The following is a 12502-nucleotide window of genomic DNA, read 5'->3' on the forward strand; positions in this document are numbered from 1 at the left end:
AAAGAAAGAAAGAAAGAAAGAAAGAAAGAAAGAAAGAAAGAAAGAAAGAAAGAAAGAAAGAAAGAAAGAAAGAAAAGAAAAAAAAACATAGTAAAACATTCATTATTAGACTGACTCCTAGCCCTTGCCCAGGCCTTGCACCCTCACCTGGAATACCTTTTTCTGTAAAATCTGCTGAGGAAAGTCTACGAATCCTTTAAAGCCTAACTCAAAAGATACCTCCATGAAGCCTTCCCTGATCAGCTTAGTCAATTCATTTTGCCTTCCTCTAAAATCTTATATCTTGTTAACACTGCATTTAACATGTGTAGAATATTGCCTTAGAGGTGTTTATGTACATAGCATTTTGTCTCCCCTCATAAGCCCTTAGGAGTATGGAATAAGTCAAATTCATTTGTTTCTCGCATGGCTCCTAATATACAGTTTGTGCTCCATAAGTTAAGTCTCTATATCTCTTTTAAAAATCAATTTAAAAATAATTTTAAACACACATACATCCAGATTAATCAATTAAAGCTATTTTCAATTAGCCAGAGCCAGAGGAGGGTGAGGCAAGAAGAAAGAGAATGAGAGAACTGCTCTTGTAGACTTGAGCCTCTGAAGGATGAGATGTCACCTGGAAGAATAACAAAATCCCTGGCTAAGTATCCAGGTGGCTGATTTCCATCCCCACTCTCAACCCTAATAAAGGCCTTGATCAACACCAGGACTAAGAGCAGAGGAAAGACGACGAGGGGAGGGTGTGCCCCACCTGCCAAGGTGTGTCAGGTGAGAATCTAAGGACTAAGATAATCTCAGGCCTTTTTAATATTCCGATTTGTGATAACAAAGTTTTAATATATTTCACTGACACGTGTCCTCCTGTATTTTTAGATATTATATATAATTGCCAAGGCATTTGCTGCCACTAGAAGGGCTCATAGAGTAGAAAAACACAGAGCCCTAAATGCAATGAAATATGACTTAAAACTTTTTTAAAAATACCATTGGCAGTAACTTCAAATTAGCAAATATTGATAAAAATAAAACCTAACATTGTTAGAGTTCTCAGGAAGCCAGTATATATTGCTGGTGCAAAATAAACTGGTTCAAGTTCTCTATAGCAGCGGCCCTCAACATTTTTGGTACCAGGGACCGGTGCTCCTATGAGAATCTGATGCCTGATTATCTGAGGTGGAGCTGAGGCGGTGATGTTAGCGCTGGGGAGCTGCTGCAAATATAGATAAAGCTTCGCTTGCAGCTCACTTCCTGCTGTGCAGCCCAGTTCCTAACAGGCCACGGACTGGTACCAGTCCACAGCCCAGGGGTTGGGGATCCCTGCTCTAAAGAACAATCTGGCAATGTACAACAAATGCTATAAAGTTGTTCACACCTTTGAACTAGTAATCTCACTTTTAGACATATACCCAAAAGAAGCAATCTAAGGGGAGGAAAAACAACTGTTCAAAGATGTGTACAGATATGCTGCTTAACTGCCTAACACTGCCTGTGATTCAAACATGCAGCAAAGGAGGCCCAGGTGAGTAGTCTAGGGTAGACCAGTACGGTGCAATACCACACTTATTGAAAACATTAAGTAGGTACACTACATGACACAGAAAAACATACCTTAAAAAGAATGTTCACTGAGAAACAGAAAACAAAAGTAATATTTACATTTAAATCTCTGATTCTTTATTTAAGATTCTGAAATCCTAAATCCAAAGTTTTTTGTAACATAGCATCAACATTCACTTGGAAGCAAAACATGATCTAAACTCGCATGAGGGTATTTCTGATCTCTGTCTCACTTATTCTGAATATCCATACATTTTGTTGCAGAAATATCAATGTATTTGATTACAGAGTGCTGCTCAGGACTCCTCTGGGGATTGTTCAAGATATAGGTCTATGAAAAAAAGATATAGGTGTATGTACCACGTAACTTTTTTAAAATTTAAAAAAATCTGAACCCCCAAAACATACACGGCCCCAAGAGTTTCAGATAAGGGATTGTGGCCCTGTACTGGTTAACATCTATACATACACAGCAACATATGTATATATGTACATCAGTTATAAATTTAAAAGACTTAAAGTTGGGTATTCCTAGATTTTTTTGAAAAAAGTCCTTGAAAGGAATGTATAATTACAAATACCAAAACAATAATTATAATTACAAATACCAAAACAATAAAACTAAACTTGTTATCATTTCTTTTTGCTTAGATTCAAGTAGATTTCTACAGAAGATTTCACAGCATTTCTAGAACAGGTCATCTGCCCTACTGAGAATCACTGACAGGCCCAAATTTATTGAAAGAAATGATAAACCCTCAGGTTTTATAAAGAATCAGCCAGGTAGCCCTTAAATATACTGATCTAAAATTTAAATCACTTAAAAGCATTACTTTAAGTCTTGTAGTTTAAATGAACATTTAAAATGTAACCATTTTTTATCCTGACAAAGACCCTGATTTTTTCTGGTGCCGTGACAAAATGTGGTGGAAATGGTATATTTGCCTTTTCCCCCCACACCTTCATGCAAGTAACCTGTATGCCAGAAACACATAAGAACTACCAAAATAAGATGATTTTAGATTAGAAAATATCAACTCTGGATTTAATGTTTCCTATATAATTATGCATACAAACACAAATATGAGTCTATTGTCTCTTCTGACCCTTCTCTACCCCTTTTACACCCCCCTCCCCAAGAACAAGAAAATATCAACAAGAATTTAACGTACATTGAGCCTGGCTAGGGCTCAAGTGTGATTAGTACTGCATGATCTAGCGCTTAATGATTTTCCATCTGATATTAAATATCTCCATTTCTATCCAAAAATAAAATGTGGCCAAATAATCTAATCTTATTTAAAATCAGGTCACTTTACCAGTTCCAGCCTGTTCCATAAATAACATTTTTCTCTGAATAGGAAACAAAACGTAACACCTACAACTAAAACTCTATACATCAATCATTTATTCCTACAAAACAGCTTATTCCTAAGGCAAGTTTACTATTACAGTCATGAAAGTTAAAATCTCTAATGCTAATGGTGGACTTTTTAAAAAATCGATGTTTTTACTATTATAAAAGCAACACTTGTTCAACAGAAAAATTAGAAGCTACAGATAAAAAGTAAGAAACCCAAAAACATGGCACTCGGGGATAACTACAAAATTGGGGGTACTGCTAGCAAAGCTGAGTGTTACATTACTATAGGACAACAATGGCAACTTTCTCTCCCCATGTGCACTAAAACATCAATCAACTTTATGGAATGTCGTTGTTTAAACCACCATTGACAAATGTGAATCCTCTGAGATGCTGCCATTTGCAACTGGAACATGAAGTCAAATCTAATAACGAGGGTAATTAAGCAAGATGAAAAGGTTTATACTATTAAAAACAGTCACCAGACTAACCCACTCCACTCAGCATTAATACCTATCCACCCAGAAAAGTCAATAAATATCTCCATTTAATGAGTAGCTGTTTTCCATTTTTGTAAAATGCATCTCAAAATTAGTTTTTGGATACAGTCTACGTTTGTCACAAGAATAAATTTTGACTTTCTGAACACACACAAAAGACTGTCGATACAATTTATTTTCTAGCAAAAAAATGGGTAATAGGTGAACTGCAGAGCAATAATGTACCTTTCCACTAATTTAACCACTGACCTTCCACAGTGATTTAACTATCTAATGATAGAAAAACATATCTTGGATTGAACTGAAAACTGCAGTCAATGTTGTCAAGGGCCCGTACTGGAGGGGGAAGGCAGTACAGCTCTGCCAGAGAAGGGCATATCGGAAATTCTGGAGAGCACATTCAGTTACTAAAAAATTCAGTATTATAATTTTGTATTTAAAAAACAAAAGTAGAATCCTAACTATCTGCAAAATACAACTAAAAGTAAAGTGACAAAATCTTGGCTGATGGATAAATATTTGGCTTTATCTACTGAATATCAGGGATTCTCACTCAAAAGGTAAAACTACCTTTGGAGGTGTGTATCCATTTCAAGGACCATGGAATTGTTTATGTTTATTAAAAGGGAACAAAGGCGGTTATAAACACTGCTTTGGTCCATATACATTATTTCAAAACTGTATTTTATATGTACCCCATAATTCGAAGTTAGTGAAATGAAAAAAGACTTGCAGCTTGAGAATAAGGTAAGTTCTTCCCTCAGCTCTTTAGCTATAGTACCTACATGCAAGGTGGGGAATTATTTTTGTTGTTAATGATTCTTCAGCAAAGAAGGTGTGGGGGATGTACATTTGGTGCATGTATGTCTGAAAGCAATGCCTTCCCTCATCATTCCAGTCTTGGAAAGGCTGGCCCTTTTTAAACAGAAAAATCACTCAAGTATATAACTAAGGACAGGTAGGCAGTTACTGGGTGGTGGGTCTGTGCAGTTCCCCAGGAATGTTGAAGTTGCTTTCTGAATCACTGCTAATAAAAACACCCATGGTTCGTGTGTGTTCAGAGCTCTGGTGAGCTGACAGTTCAGTGGTGTTTGAGATTTAGTTTGTTTTGTTAAGGTTTGTTTGTTTGTTTAATTTGCACTTAAGATCAGATCTTTAGTCAGGTTGTGATAACTCTGAATGGTATTCTTTTATAAAAACAACTTCACAGCATTTCTGATAACTTGGGTAGCAAACACTATTAAAGTTCTAGAGAACATGTAGGTAAATATGCAGAACATAGTTTCAAGAGGGGAAAAAAGGCAGGGTTCTACATTTCAAGTACATAAGCATAAATTTTTACCCAGCTAGAAAGATGCTCTTAAATTCAACTTAATGTATGTAAACATTGATATCATGTGACCCATCCCTAAACTGTGCAAGTTTACTTTCTTATCTATAAATGAAGGTAATGACACACTACAAGACTCTAAAAAATAATGTATATGAAAGCCCTTTCTTTATGGTAAAGGCTATATAAATTATCACTTAAATATGTACTATCTTAAAAATGCCTTTTACAGAATGTTGGATTAGAATTGGTTGAAATTAGGTTCTGTCTTCCACTTTAAGCTTAATTCATAACTCATGTGAATGAATGCATGCTATCCCCCAAACATTCCAAGTGCATCAAAAATATAACAGAACACTCCAAGTTGCATGAAATCATTGTTATGTTCCATGGTTGCCACAAAAGGAATAAAATGGGCAGCTGTTTCATAAGAATTTTACAAGGACTAACAACCACACTGAGGAGAGAAGTGACATAAATAAAGGCATAGAGGCAAAAGACAGAAGGACAAACTTGGGAAAGTGCAAGACCTCCAGCTTGGCTGGAGCATAAAGAGCAAGAAGGGAGAGAATGAGAGGCAAAGCGACAGGGTCAGACAAGGGCAGAGCTTCAAGGAAGGCCCTTGGTGTAAGGAGTTCAGTGTTTCCCTGGAACTAATGGGTATCACTGACGACAGCTTTTTAAACAGAAAAATCACTCAAGTATATAACTAAGGACAGGTAGGCAGTTACAGAGTTATAACAATAATTGAGGCCAAAAGTAATGAAGGCATGAATTAAGACACAGCACTAAAGGAAAATAAGAGATTGATTTATGAGGCATTAAAGAGGTAAGCACAAAAGGACTTGGACTGACTTAACAAAATAAGTAAGGTAAGGGGAGAAATAAGAAATTAAGATGAACTCCAGGTTTCTGACTCAAGCAATCAGAGGTGTCATGCGCTGAGAGAATTCAGAAATGTTATGTCTATTTGTAAATACGCTGTTGTTTTTGGTGGTAGGTGAGGATTATATGGGATGGCTAAAAAATGAGTTCATTTTAGTTGAGTATGATGTACCTATGCATCCAAATGGAACTGCCCAGAAATAGTAAATATGGGTCTTGAACACAGAGGAAAGATTTGGAAATAACCCCAAAATAGTGGCTGGAGCCATGGGGCTTATGAGACACCCAAGGGAGGCAGAAAAAATGACGCAAGTATGTGGCCTCAAGGAAATGCAACATGGGCTCCAGGACTCATATAAAAAGATACATCACATCAACGGCAGAGAGTTCAATTTATTCTAAAAGACACCTCAAAATCTCTCCTGATATTATTCTGTAATGCTTTTGTTTCTGCTTGATTTGGTTCTTTTGGTAGTTAATTTTATTGATAAAAATTCTATGATAAAAACACCCAGAGAGTACTCAAATTGTTGTATTTAATTAGAACTCACTATACACTATTCATACTATTCACACCATTCAATCTTGTCCTGAACTCAGAAACATTCTGGAAATGGAGTATGACATACACACACTATACTCATATCTTTATTATTCCAAAATCCTGGAACCATTTTTGTGGTCCAATGACTTATATTTTAGCAGGCAGTTCAGATGAATTTACAGAGAATATAAGATTAGATGTTTTAAGATGGGGGAGAGTGAAGGAAATTCAAGTACAACAGCTGCCTTAAGTGAGTTCTCCTACCTTTTCAACCTCTCTTCCACTGCAGATAACACTCAAGGTATTTTACCTATAGTGAAAGATGCAAAGGGCCAAGAAGCAGATAATTTGTTCACTGTAACCAGCTTAACAAAGCACCATTACTAAAAACTTTCTTAAGATATAGAAATGATCAGTTATACAGGACATTTTCCCCACCAAAAAACAGAAAAAAAAAAAAAACCTCTTAGCATAAAGGCCAGACAGAGCTGTTCAGTTCTAAGCTATAGCCAAAACCTCTTATGTATAAGTTTAGGTGTGGCATACAGCTACAGTATGTAGATATTGGCATAACTGTAAACGTGGTTTTTTTTTAACCTTCAGGAAGCACTAACTTACTTAAAGTTTCAGTGGTGTTAGTAAGACTATATACTAAGAGGTGTTGCAAGGTGCAGTCATCCCTAAATGCTACTGAATGTCCTACTTCATGATTATAACCATCTGAAGAGCAATCTACTTCAGCATAAGGAAGGCAGCGTTCCATCAAAGATTGAAGCCAAAGAGCTTCTCTTTAGGGACCTTTTTGATAGTCCACTTTTCTTCAAAACTATTGAATATTTAAAACCTTGATTTGTACTTTAAATATCCGAGAGGAGGATAATGTGCCTTTGGGGAATTACTAAAAGAAGTAGGGGTCTTCCTGACCAAGCTTCTACACAAGGACATATATCTTCGAAAGGATATCATTAACTACTCTAAAGACTGATTCTGAAAACATACTTGCTTTAAATAGATATTTTTTAAAGGTCCATATACCATTAAAATATTTTTCTTTCTCCAGGAAGAATGCAAACAAATTAACTAGATAATACCCTAGTAAGATCCCAGAGAATGTCTATGGCGCTGCATTAGGAAAATAAAAAGAACCCTAGACTCTTTATCAGCTCCATGAAGGAACTAAAAATGCATTTTCCAATATCCAGTAAAGTTGTAATTTCTAAGGGAAAATAATGTTCCAGTTAATTGTAGCATCCGTTTGAGTTTTCTCAAAAGTGTCTAATTCCCCTCCACCCAGGCAAGGAGTGTATACATGTGAACAGGTGAAAACTTAACTGAAAAGAGACAACTCGAGCTCAGCTTGCTCCCTCTTAACGACATAACTGACACAGCAGCATGTGCAAGGCATATCTGAAGGTCATGCCCTTGGCAGCCACGATAACATACTAGAGCTATAATGCACTCAACATTTTTCATTAGTTCTACTGCCTAACTTAGGGCTCAGCTTGCTTCTCTTTCCAAAGTCTTAATTTCACAAAGTGAGATTTATTACCATAGAGAAAGAGGCCATCAAATGCCTTTCCCAACTCCCAGCATTTAATGGAATTTCCTTAGAATTTCAGCCTTTTAAAATAAGATTGAGTCCCGGTATATTGCAAAAGCCTCAGGAAAGTATTTTATCTGTCTTTTTACTTATTGGTATCCCACAGCAGATCAAAAGCTCCTTAGGAACAGCTGTCTCTCTCAGTTACCATTTCCAGTGCCCAGATACTTGATAAACATTTGTACAAAGAATGAGGAGTAACATTAAGATATGTAAACTCACTTATTTCTTAGTGCAAATGAATTACTTCAGGTCCTTTCCTAAGAAACTTTGGGTGGGTCATCAGTTATAGAGGAAGAGTTAAGAGAACCCTGAAAAGAAGTGAGCCTGAGTAAGGCTCTTCTTCAGTTCTGCCTGGAAACATTGGCCTCTTGGGATCAGATCAAAGAAACATGGTTCTTCACAGGGAACCCCAGACTTTTACTTGAATGCCATACGAAATTATCTCTTTCTCCATGGAAGTCTCTCTACATTTCAAAAATCCATTTCCATGAGACATTAACAACTGAAAGTTGTTTACTGATAGCAAAGTTGATCAAGAAACAGGGACCCTGATCTTTCAGACTTCTTTTCTAACCACAGAATTCCTGGTCTAGTACTCAATCAATTGCTAATGCTTGACTTAGTAACAAGATAAAGAATCCAGGATTACAGAATGTTATCTAGCCAATGCAATATGATCAATCGTTAAAAACCCAGCTTCTGGAATCAGATAAATTTGAGGTTGAATCCTGGCTCCACTGCTTACTTAAATTTGTAAACCTGGGTTATCGCATCTGGAAAGAAAGACATTAAATAAAGTCTATCCCATGGGCTTGCAGTAAGGTTTAAACAGAAATGCATGTGAAGTGCTTAGCACTTGGCTGGCACATAGGAAGTTCTCAAGAAATGTGAACCATCATTTGGAAACCTCAGTTCCCAATTCACCACCACCTTGAGTATCCTTGGGCTAATCACTGTGAAGAAGCTAATGAAAACATGGAGATAATTAACTGCCCTCGAAGGCTGGGACTATCAATAATGAAAAAGGTAATAGAAAATGGATCAAAACTTTGAAAAATAAAAGCCTTAAACAATTCCTGATATTTTTGTGTTGTACTTGAAGCCTACATATGTTTGATCACAGATGACTCAGCATCAGTGAAAAAGCCTAAACAATCAAACTTCAAAGCAGGTATTCTCAAATACTCCAGCACCCATTGTAAATGACAGACTCTATGAAATACCCGTTGCGCAGTGGGAGGAGGTATCTGGCCCAGCGTTAACTGGCCCAACATCTATCCTGTCACTCTTTTTTCACAGATGAGATTAAATATGTTTTCTTCCTCATACCTTAAAATTCACCTGCTGTACATGTATTATACAGTGTCCAAGTAAAGGCCAGTGTTCAATCAAGCTGCTATGTTACACAGGGCCATTACAAGTGCACAGGGCCCATCAGAGGAATCAGATAAAGGGTACCAAAGCGCAAGCTAGTTTTCAGTCTCCATTTACCCTGAGGTGGGCACCTCTGTGCAAGGGCACAACCGAGCATGGCAATTATGCAGATAAGCACAAAGATCTTCAGTATTTAAATGGCATACCTGTATAACTATTTGTGTGATACACACGCACACATACTCAAACGTGACGGAAAGTTGTCAAGGACTTAACTGAGTAAATGGAGGAAGATATTCACCAAAACTAAAACTATAGTGTTTCAAAAATTTCAAGAGCAGGTTCTTGTCTCCTCTCTCACCTTCTGCTACCCAGTATTGGGATATTGTAGCCAATAAGAACTTGGTAAGTGGAGGCTTCGACACTGCAAAAGTGATTCCTGGCAAAGCTGGTCTTTTTCCAGCAGATGCTCACCATCTCGAAAAAAGGAAGGGAAAAAAAAAAAAAACCAAGACAACAATGGATCTACTCACCTGAGCTTCCAAAAACAGTAGTAAACTAAAGACTGTTGTCTTCTTGTTTTGACTGCATTAAAAACCTATAATCCTAGGCAAGAATATACTAAATGCAGACGGAAATAGTCTTACAATGGTTAACTCTGTCAATCCAGACTCCTTGAGCCTTTCCTTCCCAGATAGATACCTGATACTCAGAAAAGACACAAAATTATTTTTGTTTACTCTTACATATTCATATCTATCCTGCTAAACTTTATAATGTTTTCCTTCCTTAAAAAGTAAGTATATGATATTACATTTTTAACACTTTGTATCTAGCCCTGTGACCTGCATAACACAGCAGCTTCAAGAGCAATGAGCTATTTATGGAACAGAAATTCCAGGGTAAATATGGTACCTTATTTAATACATGCACAAAGAGACAATGTACAAGAATATTCACTGCAGAGGTGTTCATAGTAAGTTTGGAAGTCATCTAAATATCTATTAAAGGGAGAACGCATAAAAAGTATAATAAAGAATTTAAGCTACCAGCTCAAATTGAGGTATTACATATAGATAAATTGCAGACATAACAGAAGAAAAGCAAATTCCAAAATGATATATATAACATTATTTATATAAGATTTTAAAACTCAACATTATCTCTGCCTTAGAATTTAAGTTTTGCATATTCATTACATGCACACTAAAAACCTAAGGAATATTCACTCCAAAAAAAATATAAAATTGAAGTTAAAAAAAGACTATTAATCACATAAAGTTCCCCAAATGGCAGGGAGGGAGCCTGATTTTAGTAATGGAAATCACTTAGTCCTTTAAGTCATAAGATGTGCGTTCTACCTCCATTCTGCTACTCACCAATATACTATTTCACCAAGCTTCAGTAGGCTCACCTAAAATGGGGTTGACAACTCCTGCTTACAGGATGAAGTGAAATAATGTATGTAAAAGAGTTATACAGAAGGTCTTGGACTTGTTTTTTGCCTAATCAGTCAAGAGAACACGAAATAATGCCCTACACAGAAAAACATGTTGAGTCTGCATCTTTTTCATGTAGTTTGGTAAATTGTTAAATACCACGAAGAACACAACAGGAAAGGGCAAGCCCTCACCTTCCTCTTCCCAGTCCCTAAACTAGCTACTTCCTATGTTTTCTATATTCAGCACAGAGTGCCCCCTACTTCCCCCAAAAAAACACGAAACCGTGGCTCTTGGAGGGCTCCCTTCAGAACTCCCCTTTACCTTGGAATAAATCTGTTTCATCTCATCAACCCTGCCTTCCCCCAACACACACACCCCGGAGGCAGATGTACAAACCCAATGGCCATGGTCATGAAATAGACAGTAAAAACGACAGTGCTGTGTTGTTGGGTTTGGATGGTCTGTTAGTTTTCAAAAATTAAGAGGAAAGTCTACCGTAGACTCTTAGCCAGTGCTCTGCAGAGAGGAAGCAGGAAGATCTAAGCAAATTAAGTTAGGCGACTTGTTTCCAAACACACAGTCCCTACATCTGGATTCAATATAAAGACAGGCTCACCGAGGCCCCAGGAGCGGCAGGCTGCGTTTGCGATTGGACAGACCCGCATCTCACACCCTCGCGCACCCTCCAAAGAGCACACGAGAGCGCAGACACACACTGCGCACGAAGGATTCGCTCCGGGGGTCTGAGCCTGTCCCCCGAGGCTGGCCGGGGCGGGCGTTTGGTCTCACCTGTCTTGAAGATCATCTGGTTATCTTCCGCGGACCCGAAGGTCTTCAGCATGGACACGAAGAGCACCCCGCAGGCGTTCTGGATGCCGAACACCGACCCGTTGCACCACATGGCCGCCAGCATCACCAGCCAGCCCCAGCCGCCCTCCGGAGGCTGAGGGGGCTCGGTGCCCGCCGGCCGCGCCAGCTCCACCTCCGCCCTCTCGGCGGCCGTCTCGGGGCCGTCAGAGGGTGCCAGGCCGGGCAGCAGAGCGGCCCCCCCCGGCGTCGGGTCGAGCAACTCTGCCTCGCTCGTCCCCCGCGTGGCGGCGGGCTTGGCCGGGGAGAGCACCATGGCCCCAGGCGGCCCCTTCGGGCGCCGGGAGAGCGCTGGGGGCGCGGGCTCCCGCCGGGCTCCCGGAGGAGCTGCCCAGAGCCGGCCGGCCGGGCTAGCGAGGCCGAGGCGAGAGCCTGGAGCCCCCGATGGGAGGGCGGCGCAGGGCGCGGAGGCTGCCGCGAAGAAGGCGGCTGCGCAAAAGAGCCTCAGGGTTTGGGGCGCGTGCCTCCTGGGCCACAGCTACGAATCCCGGGGCGCCGCCGCCGACTCTTAAAGACGCCCCCTGCCCCGCCAGCTGGGGGCGTGGCCAGAGTCTCCAGACGATTGGGCTTCAGGAGAGCGGAGGCGGGGCCCACCTCCCACCCCCCGCGGAGCGCGAACCCAGGTGCTCACGGTTGGCTGTGTCTGCGCGCGCGCCCACTCTGGGGCCTCCTCCTACCCAGTGGGGGGTCACAGATGTGTAGGTCACCCCGCCTCAAAGTGTTAACGGAAGAGGTGCGTCGCCTCCTGGGTGCAGGCTGGGTGGGTCAGCAGGACAGCGGTCTAGGATCTTTAGTCTCAGCGCACTGACACTGCCTCACAACCAAATAAATGTTGTCTCTGTTTTGTTTTGGTTTTGGTTTTTTTTGGCATTCACCTCTAATTACTAATTATAACATGTAAGAAACATTATGCCACCTGCTTACTTAAAAAGGAAGTCGGAAGGATCAGAGGCCTTATTTAATTACTTCATTTCTTCATACAGTTTCCAATGAATACTTGGCACATCGTAGGTGCTCATTTTGGAAGACGCAGACTG

General features: G+C 39.8%; 1 protein-coding gene across 1 annotated transcript in view; it reads right to left on the minus strand.

The window, feature by feature from the left end:
* SLC16A10 (solute carrier family 16 member 10) overlaps window positions 1-11766 on the minus strand; it is a 92441-nt gene extending 80675 nt beyond the window's left edge. Inside the window, exon 1 of the mRNA XM_023533382.1 lies at window positions 11388-11766. Within this exon, the coding sequence (XP_023389150.1) occupies window positions 11388-11721 (334 nt within the window). The 5' untranslated portion in view covers window positions 11722-11766. The remainder of the gene's footprint in view (window positions 1-11387) is intronic.
* Window positions 11767-12502: the final 736 nt, after the last annotated feature.

This window comes from Pteropus vampyrus, unplaced genomic scaffold, assembly GCF_000151845.1.
Source record: "Pteropus vampyrus isolate Shadow unplaced genomic scaffold, Pvam_2.0 Scaffold101, whole genome shotgun sequence".
In the NCBI taxonomy this organism is placed as follows: Eukaryota; Metazoa; Chordata; class Mammalia; order Chiroptera; family Pteropodidae; genus Pteropus; species Pteropus vampyrus.